General features: G+C 40.6%; 2 protein-coding genes across 2 annotated transcripts in view; one reads left to right on the forward strand and one right to left on the reverse strand.

Annotated features, from left to right (window-relative positions):
- LOC111319142 (uncharacterized) overlaps nucleotides 1-10,398 on the forward strand; it is a 131,900-nt gene that overhangs the window by 55,438 nt on the left and 66,064 nt on the right. The window lies entirely within an intron of this gene.
- On the reverse strand, nucleotides 179-3,471 carry LOC148736069 (uncharacterized). The gene is made up of 2 exons (XM_088752133.1): nucleotides 878-3,471; nucleotides 179-290 (listed from the first exon to the last, which is right to left on the reverse strand). The coding sequence occupies exon 1, from the start codon at nucleotides 3,469-3,471 to the stop codon at nucleotides 2,305-2,307; it is 1,167 nt and encodes a 388-aa protein (XP_088608259.1). The 3' UTR covers nucleotides 179-290; nucleotides 878-2,304.

A 10,398-nucleotide genomic window follows, 5' to 3' on the forward strand; every position in this document is an offset into this window, starting at 1 on the left:
AGTCGGGAATCCAGTGCCATAACACTACAAATGTGTAGAGCAGTGTGTCATAGATGAGCTTGTTCTCACCAAATTTTCTAATAACTTCGTCGGGGATCTATAAAGATAACAGTTAGGTTACAAAAATAAGTATAAGGCGGAGATATTTGAAAAGCTAAACGACTCACCCACTTATGCAATTCTTTTAAGAAATTTTTACGAGGAAACGCTTGTAATTCTTTTGTGGCCCATTTGATTTCGACCTCCAAGTGGGACATTCTCTAGTTATGCAGTCGTATTTTGCTAGGTAACTGCAAAAAAAAAAAGCACCACGTTAGAAATCTACTAGTTTTAAAAACATTTGATACTTTCATGTACCTCTGCTAAAATTCCACCCGGTACATGAGCTATGCATCTTTTGCCACCTATGAGCCCTAAAATTTCTTCATCCATTCTCTCGTCTTTCTAGGACTGCTTTGGTTGACGTGAACACATTTTTTTGGTAAACCGTCTTTTCTCCACGACCAACCCTTGTTTGCAAATGAACGCTACAATATTCAAAATTTTTGAAACGGTAGGGGATATAAATACTAATCATTTTACCCTAAGGGAGAATTAGGCGCCATCTTGGATGACCGTTAGGTTTAAACTATTCATAAAAAGCCTCCTCGTAAACGGTATGAATATTTAATTTTCACCCTAACCCTAACCCTAATCCCTAACCCCTCTTAAAAAACCCCTCGTGAACTTACGCAGTATGAATATTTAATTGAACCCTAGCACATGGACCCAGGCCGTGCAGAAGTTGCACGGCCTTCCCGTTTCAAAAATGTTTGAATATTGTAGCGTTCTTTTGCAAACAAGGGTTGGTCGTGGAGAAATGCCCTAAACTACTTACAACATTCTCCAATAGCTTTCCCGGAATGCTGAGAAGGGAGATAGGCCTGTAGTTTCCACAGTCGAGGGTGCTTCCCTTCTTGTGAAGACATTTCCCTTTTTTCCACTAGCTAGGGAATTTGCATACGAAAATACTTCTTTGAGCCAGTGGCATAAAGCAATCCAAAAATGCTTCTCCAATAAAGCGCAGCTCCCCGCTGGACATATCATCAAGTCCACTCGCCCTACCAGGTTTCAAACACCTCAGAGAAGATTTCAAAAGATCTCTGTTAAGGGCTGTGTTATAAGGAGAGGCACTGTTATTTCTTGCGGACTGACGAGGAGAGTTTACTGAAGAATCTTGTGTTGATTTCGAGAGAGATTTTCGAATATTGACAAAAAAGGAATTTAAAGCGTTGGCCTTTGATGTGACGTCTGAATGAATAACTGCGGAACTATCTTCAATCGGACCGATATTTGTAGTTGTTCGTTTTCTCTCGAAAGATCTTACTGTCTTCCAAAAATCTCCAGCAGAGGTTGTCTCATTAAATTTTGATAGCCAATAATTTGATTCCGCTGGTCTAAGGAGTTTGGTGCATTGATTTCTTGCCTTCTTATAATCTATCCAGGCTTGTGAGCCCTTCGGTGTTTGCTATGCTTTAATTGGGAGTAGTTCATAGCGTTCATTCAGCTCTTTACGTATAGAAGAGTTCATCCAGGGTAGGCCTCCTCTTCTTATCTTTACTCGCGAGCGTGAACGTGAGATTTCATGTCCTTGTACAAACGCTCACAAGCCCAAGTAGCATCGTCCAGATCGTCAAAGACATTGCAGATACTCCATGGCTGGGGCAGCAGCAAGGTCCGTTCTTATTGAGTCGAGATCTACTTTTTTGTAATCATAGACTGTTTTGAGTGTTGGCTTCTGACGTTTTCTTTCGATATATACGATTGCATATATTAAGTGATGATCTGAAACTCCTAAATCACAAACACCCCGGTGAGAAATTTTTGAACTTTCAGAGCAGATTACCAGATCAATTAACGTTGTGGAAGTATCTTTGATCCTAGTTGCTTTGTTAATGACGTTCTTTAGATTAAATATATTCAAAACTTGACGGAATTTCCAGGTTGAAGAGCCAGTGTCCCAGGCTTTCTGCCAGTAAAATCATATTCAATTTGGTTCGTTTCATCCATATACGATCCAAAGTAGAAGAAAATTTATTTAAGGAACGTAGTGTCATCAGGTGGGCGATACATAGAAGCAATTTGGATATATCAACAAAGTTGAAATGGTAAATTGGCCACCGTAATGATTACAAAAGCTGACGTTTCGAGCGTTAGCCCTTCGTCGGAGCGAATAGAGGAATTGTGGGTTGTGTGTGCTTTTAAAGGCAGAAAATGGAGCTACGTTATTGGTGGGTGCATGGCAACGAGAAAAACATGAATAAATTAGTGGAATGAAAAGCGTTCATCGATCCCTGTGGGATTTAGACTGCCGGTTTGAAAGATGAGCTTTTGTTCAAGATTTTTACGGCTTTCTGTGCCACCTAAGTGCAAGGAAAGACCGCAGATTGCCATATGTTGCTTAGAATGATTGGGTAAATTAAAATGTCTAGCGACTGGTTTCGATGTGTCCTTGTCATTCCTTTCCACGTCTCGAAGGTGTTCTCGGAATCGGTCACCTAGTCTTCTGCCTGTTTCGCCGATGTATATCTTTTTGCAATAAGTGCAAGTTATGCAATAGATTACATTAGCGGAGGTGCACGTGAAGTGGTCGGTGATCTTAATGGATCGTTTAGGTCCCGATATTTTATCAGTGTTGTGAATGAAAGGACACGTTTTGCATCGTGCACGAGCGCATTCAAAAGTGCCTGGTTGCTCATTAGTCTGAAAAGAACTTCTGACCAAAAAATTGCCTAAGTTTTTGTCGCGTTTGAATGAAATGAGCGGAGGCTGCGAAAATATAGTGCCTGTCTCTGGATCGTTTTGAAGTAATTTAAAGTTTTTAAGAATGATGGATTTAACTGAGTGGTTGTGAGGGTGAAACGTGAGAGTGAATGGAATGCGGTCAGAATCTTCTTTATGCGACGCTTGTAGTGCTGAATGTCGATCAATAAGTTGAGCGCGGTGGTAACCCGCTTGAACGACGGAAACAGGGTAACCACGTTCATCGAAGAACTGGCACATTGACTCTGATTTGTGGTGAAAATCAGAGTCATTACTACATAAACGACGAAGTCTTAGAAACTGAGAAAAAGGAATGGAATTCTTAACGTGAGATGGATGAGAAGACGAATATAACAAGTAATTATGAGAGTCTGTAGGTTTGTAATACACACTAGTGCATAAACCGTTACCTTCAATTGAAACTTTGACGTCTAAGAAGGATAAAGAATTGTCAGAAATTTCCCAAGTATATTTCAGAGCCGGGTGAAAAGAATTGACTGCAGTTATGAATTGAGTGAGCTCCTCTTTGGTAGAGGAGGTAGCGCCGATACAGTCGTCGATGTAGCGACCGTAGAGTTCAGGTTTGGACCCGTTGTATTGGCTGAAAAATTGGTGTTCGACAAAACCTACAAAAAGATTCGCATAGCTAGGTCCCATTTTGGTGCCCATGGCTAACCAATTTGGGAACCTAACTAATTTGGGACCTAGCTATGCGAATCTTTTTGTAGGTTTTGTCGAACACCAATTTTTCAGCCAATACAACGGGTCCAAACCTGAACTCTACGGTCGCTACATCGACGACTGTATCGGCGCTACCTCCTCTACCAGAGAGGAGCTCACTCAATTCATAACTGCAGTCAATTCTTTTCACCCGGCTCTGAAATATACTTGGGAAATTATTTCGTTACTCCCACCGACGCAGCCCCAAACAGTTTCTTTCGAAACTATCAGCCTTGATACATAGAAGCAACTAGAAGTCTCTGAGACGCTACCGTAACGTCAATCCAGGCAGCTTCTAGAGAGTTGTTTGTATTTATGTCTTAACGCTCCTATAAATCTAAATATTCAGCAAAGTAGATAACCGTGGCACCGCCTTTTCGGCCATCGTTTCGATCGCATCGGGAGTTTTAGATCCAGTAATGACCATTTCTTCATCCGAAATATCCTTACTTAGATGCATGGGATTCAGTTATGGCTAAAATATCGAAATTTATCGAAAGTAGTAGAGCTTTAATATCCAATAACTGATTAAGAGGACCATTTATATTGATGTGTGAGATCTTCAGACCTGGTAGTTGTAGGTCCGTTTCGAGTGATGGATAAAGATTTTCATGTTCGTGGACATCGTCGTAACATTTTGTAGTTATGGGCGAGTCAGACGAGCAATCTAGTCAGTGTTGTCTCATTGCCGGATGGTGAGACGACCAAAGGTATATAGGACACCACAAGGAAAATGAGGGGAGGCTTTCATAGTTCTTGAATTCGTTTGGCTTGATCGAGGCACATTTTATGTGACACCACGTGTTGCAGTAATTGTAATTTACCGCTCGATGATCTCAGACAACTCGCTTGTTACACACTGAGCATTCATCTGGACCAGGATTTATGTCGATGTATCACTTGTGTAGAGTCGCATTTGATGGAATGTTGAGTGCGAGTTCGCATAGTAACTTATCCTGGTAGCATGACAACCTCTCACATGCCACACCAGACCAAGATGGCGGATCCTTTTCGTCTTCCGTTGATTGCAGAGGCTTGCATATACTGGTATGTTAAAACGCCTTGACCACGAGAAATCCTTCAAGATAAGGATTTTTGTATTTTCTTAAAGAGTAGGTCGTCTTTTAAAGCATTTACCATGTTTAGTTCATACAGATAAAAGATATTCTAACTATGTGTTTGAGTTCTGAATAACCAGGCTTTTATGTGTGAGTCGTCGAGTCCAGCGAATAGAATGTTCTACACCTTTGGTTCCTTTATGCTATGTTGACTGTTTAAATAAACGGTCAATAGGGTTACGTCGTATCATAAAATCATTATGTTCGTTAGCAGGGTAGAGGTTTCACCTGCTAATACCAGTGTCTATAGACCGCAGAGTTCATAATTAAAATTAAATGAAGCATTTGTTCAGTTGTTCCTCAGATGTCTGGGAACTATCATTTGCTATAAGTCTGTTATCATGAATTACTTTAAACAGGAACTGTATTTGTATCAGCGTTTTTCAATAAGCACTATGAAGAAACGTCAAGAGGATAACAGCAGGAATCGCTGATATTTTCATTGAACAGGGCCCATATGTTGCGTTGCTTAAAATTTCTATGTGAATCAAGAACCGAAAATTATGCGGAGCAAAACAGATGCGGCCATCCAAGTACTTCATGTTTATTTAATGCAGTTTTTAAGTTTGCCTATGGGTAATGATGTGTCACCTGTAAATATTCAAAATTAAGATCTTGATAATACCTCGAAAGTAAAAAGGGTCTATCTTCACTTCACAGTAACCCCAGCTCTTTGGCCCACTTGAGAAGCGTTTACACTAAATTAGGATTACAATTTCGAGTAGAAACTTCGTCATTAGAATGAAATTTAAAATTTCTGGCCTTGCCTTGCATCCATACGGGAATTCAGCCGAGCCAAAATCTTGGAATGAACGTGCATCTCGCGCAAAACTATCATTGACTAGCCTGAGACCATAGTGTTCAAGTGTCCAGAGAATGAAATCTTTTTAATGAAGACTCATAGCTCAAAAAACTCGGCTGAGAATTCAATGTGGTCTCACATGAATACCATCGTAGTATATAACTTCCAATAAAGCTAAATACGAGCTTTTTCTGCTTTCCTGTTTTGCCCAGATGACCTTGAACTTGTTGGGATTTGGGATGAACCGTTTCTGTACGCCTTCAGTTAAGTAAGGTTTTCACATGTTTGTTCTTTGTATTTGTTGCAGCTTCCTCCCAGCTGATGACAAATGATCATAAGTATAAGAATTTGTCATAGATGTTTGCATTAAAAGCAATCTCTAAATTTGTTTTATGGTTAAGTCTCGTTTTAACTAAGGTAATGGTAACAATTTAGTGTGCTAGTATGAATCACATTTTTAACTTCTATCACAGCACGAAAACGCAAATTGACTTCGGCTTAAACGCGAAGTAAATGCAGCGTAAGTGGATTTACGCGACTTTACGCTCACGTAAACGAACCGTAAAGTTAACCTTTACGCTACCTTTAATCAATGCCGTAAAGGTGCGTAAATGAACACTAAAACGCTTGACGTAAAGTTGGCGGAATTATGACGTCAAGCCGGTTTTAATATTTTTGGAACTCTATCAAGTTCGTCTGCGAGTATTCTGAGATCTTCATTACTGCTCCACGCATTTGTAGCCCATCTTTGTCCTACTGCCCCTTCAGTACAATAGCCTCAGGTGTTCACGAAATATGTGAGTATAATGGAATACCGAGGATGATAGCTGTTAATAATAATAATAATGATAATAATAATAATAATAATAATAAAAATAATAATAATAGTAATAATAATAATCATGATGATATTAAATCATTTTAAGGATTTTAAAAATTATAAGAACGATGATGATAGAGATGACGATGGTAGTAATGGCAAAAGATAAGGAAAAGAAAGAGATTAATTTTACTTTTCTTTTCTATTTATTCGTGTATCCACTCTTCATATCATATGTGCTAATCTACCTAGAATGTTAAACACTCTAACTTTCGAAATGTGCCCCATTCTAGAACTCGCCCAAAAAACATGATTTGGCATACTTCCTGAGTTTGAGAATTCTTGCTTTAAGGAAGAAAGTGCTAGTGAAATCTTGGAAATTAGCTGGGTGAAGAGCATGCATGTTCTAACGTTAGATTTTGAAGGACTTTTAAGGAGCCAGATAAAGTACCAGGGTCATCTACTAGATCCTTTAGACTGCTATAACGTCAAACTTGGAACGAATTGTGTTAAGTAAGAAAACTTGTTAGTGATGAGCTCTTTAATATATGTGAGCCCCCATCCTGCATGAACACTCTCCTAAACCTTTAAAATGGTAAACTTTCGAAAATACGTAAAATATTCCTTAAAATAAAACAAAATTTCTATGCCCAAATTTAAAAATACTCAAAACCTGACCTCCCAATGCCATCAATATTCCTGTCATTAACTGTTTCGTATTGTCATCCATTTGACAGCATTTTCTAGTTCAGAATCCTTGTGTACTTGCCCTCGTGGACGTGAGTCCAAGAAATTAGAAAGTTCTTCATGGTTACATGGTCCATCAAGTGGTGGAAGGAGTGCTTCCCAGATCCTGTCGTCCTCGTCTCATCTCAAGTCTGATATTTCTTCTTCATTTGCTAACGATTCGTGGTGGGATGAAAGTAATTCGCACCTAAATTTCTTATCCTCGACCACAGTCAGTTCCAGAGTTTCTGGCTCTTTGTTATGCTACTGTCCCTACACCACAATAGCATCGAGGTTTTATCAGACAGGTGAGTACTACTGTTATTAAGCAGAGTTGAGTAGTTCTTAAAGCAATATTTACCGTTACTATTGGCGGTGATCGTTTGAGTACGTTTTGATCAACATTTGGTAATAGTAGGTGCAATTTCGTTTTTGATGCATATTGACTCAACTTGAATTTTTCTTTTTTCTTTTTTCTTTTTCTGATGAAAACAGAAACCCTGATACTCACAAGAAAATTCTCTTCCTAACTTTTTCTTTTGAATGAACCTTTATGTAAAGTATTCATTGTGCTGAATTCTTTTAGTTTAAAGCTCTCAGATCTATAGTACTTCGAATCTTTTGAGACACAATTTAGTTAAGCATTTCCCTTTTTTATCCACTGGAATCTTAACCAGCAAAGACCTCTTCGTCTCTCTTAAATTATGATACAAACATCATTGTTTTACAGTTAATACAAGGTCACATGACAGTTCAACCACTACCAGTAGTGTCACTGGATTCCTAGGTTCAAGCAGCTACGGCCAGTCTGTAAGTTCGACTATCGTAGATTTGAGCGCCCATCAAAGTTCAAGTCAAATCAACTACAGCCCCTCTTCAGTTTCAACGAGTAGCAGTCATTTTATGTCATCGAGCCCAACTATTCGAGAACAAAAAATATCACCGATTTCAAGTGGCACTAGCAGCAGTACGTTATCAAGTTCCGGAAGTCCTAGTTATAGTATATCACCATCTTCAATAAGTCATATCTCTCGTTCACCATGGTTCACAGGTAGTTCAGGTGCATCAGTAAGCTCAGGCAGCCACAGTGACAGAGCATCACAAGATTCAGCTACAAGCAGGCCCTATATCTTATCCATTTCAAAAAGTAGCGACTACACAACCTCAATAGTTTTATTTAGTAGTAGGCTGAGTATTTCACTAGATCCCTGTAGTAGAGGCCTGGACATCTCATCAACGTCAAAAAGCAGTAGCTACCCTACTTCTACAGGCAACATCGTTAATAGCATGAGAAAAAGTAGCTCTAATATCCAAGTAAACATTTCCCCAAGAGCAACTGGAAGCAGTTTTAGTGTTTCACCACGCTCAAGCAGCAATAATGCCATTGTCTCAAAGCGTTCAAGTTGTAGCAGCATAAATGTCGCACTGAATTCAAGTAGCGGCACCTCCAGTGCCTCACAGGGTTCGAGTACCAGCAGTCCCATTGCCTCACGGAGTTTAAGTATTAGCAGCTCCACTGTCTCACAGAGTTTAAGTAGAAGCGGCTCAAACCTCAGCTCAAGTGTCTCAGTGGGATCAAATAGCAGCAGCCTCATCGCCACCAAGAGTTCAAGTAGCAGCAGCTCCATTGTCTCACATAATTTAAGTATCATTAGCTTTACCAGCAGCCCCATTGTTGCACTCACGTTAAGTAGCAGCAGCTCCTGCATTTTACCAAGTTCAATTAGCAGCAGCTACAGTGTCCCACTGAGTCAAAGTAGCAGCAGCCCCAGTGTGACAATGAGTTCAAGCAGCAGTAGCTACATTGTCACACTGATTACAAGCAGAAGCAGCTCTATTCTCGCCTCAAGTTCAAGTAGCAGCAACTCCAGTGTCTCACCAAATTCAATTACCAGCAGCTCTAGTATCACACTAAGTTCAAGTTATAGCGGTTCCACTATCTCACTAAGTTCAAGTAGCAGCAGATACACCCTCGCTCTAAGTTCAAGTAGCAGCAGCTCTGTTGTGGCACTCGGTTCAAGCAGCAGTAACTCTAGTGTCTCAACAAGTTCAATTACCAGTAGCTTTAGTGCTGCACTGAGTTCAAGTAATAGCATTTCCAGTGTCTCACTAAGATCAATCACCAGTAGCTCCAGTGTTGTACTAAGTTCAAGTAGCAGCAGCTACACCATCTCATCAACTTCAGTAAGCACCAGCTCCATTTTTACAATGAATTCAAGCAGCAGTAGCTCTTCTATTCCCCCTGGTCCAAGTAGCAGCAGCCCTGGTGTCACCCGAAGTTCAAGTAGCAGCGGCTTCACTCTCTCTCAAAGTTTGAGTAGTAGCGGTTCTATCGGTTTTCTGAGTCCAAGTAGTAGCAACTTCCCTGCCGTACTGAGTGAAAGTAGCAGTGGCTCCAGTGTCGCAATGAGTTCAAGTAGCAGCAGCTCCAGTGTCTCACACAGTTCTAGTAGCTGCGGCTCCATTGTTTCACCGAATTCAAGTGGCAGTAGCTCCAGTGTCTCATCGATTTCAAGTAGCAGCAGCTCCAGTGTTGCACTGAGTTCATATGGCAGTAGCTCCAGTTTATCATCGATGTCAAGTGGCAGCAGCTCCAGTTTTGCACTGAGTTCAAGTAGCAGCAGCTCCAGTGTCTCATTGAGTTCAGCTAGCAGCACCTCTGGTGTCTCACTGAGTTCAAGTAGCAGCAGCTCCAGTGTCTCACATAGTTCTAGCAGCAACAGCTCCATTGTTTCACCGAGTTCAAGTAGAAGCAGTCGCAGTTATGCATTGAGTTCAGTCAGCAGCAGCTCCAATGTAGCACTGAGTTCAAGTAGCAGAAGTTCCAGTACCACTTTAAGAACAAGTAGCAGTAGCTCCACTGTTTTATTGAGCTCAGGTAGCAGCAGCTCTGGTGTCTCACTGGGTTCAATTAGCAGCAGCTCCAGTGCTTCACATAGTTCTAGCAGCAGCAGCTCCATTGTTTCACCGAGTTCAAGTGGCAGTAGCTCCATTGTCTCATCGATATCAAGTAGCAGCAGTTCCAGTGTTGCACTGAGTTCAAGTAGCAGCAGCTCCAGTGTCTCATTGAGTCCAAGTAGCAGCAGCTCCACGGTGTCACTGAGGTCAAGTAGCAGCAGCTCTAGTTTTTCGCCGATTTCTAGTAGCAATATCATATCAAGTTCAGTTCACAGTGTCTCTCCAGCTTCGAGTGGTCCAATTGTCCGTAAGTGCTATGCCACATGTAAATTTTTCCTTGAACAGCGTTACCTGCACTTCTTAAGGTCGTCAGTACATTGCTATCTCACAGTGCTATTTGTTGCATATATGTTTCAGGTAACACAAAAGTCATTTCTTTGGAGTTGTGCTTAGAAAGCGTTTATTTTGTTTACTTTACTTCCTTTAACAACAGTTGAAAGCAAACATGTCGG

This window comes from Stylophora pistillata, chromosome 3 (genome assembly GCF_964205215.1).
Source record: "Stylophora pistillata chromosome 3, jaStyPist1.2, whole genome shotgun sequence".
Taxonomy (NCBI): domain Eukaryota; kingdom Metazoa; phylum Cnidaria; class Anthozoa; order Scleractinia; family Pocilloporidae; genus Stylophora; species Stylophora pistillata.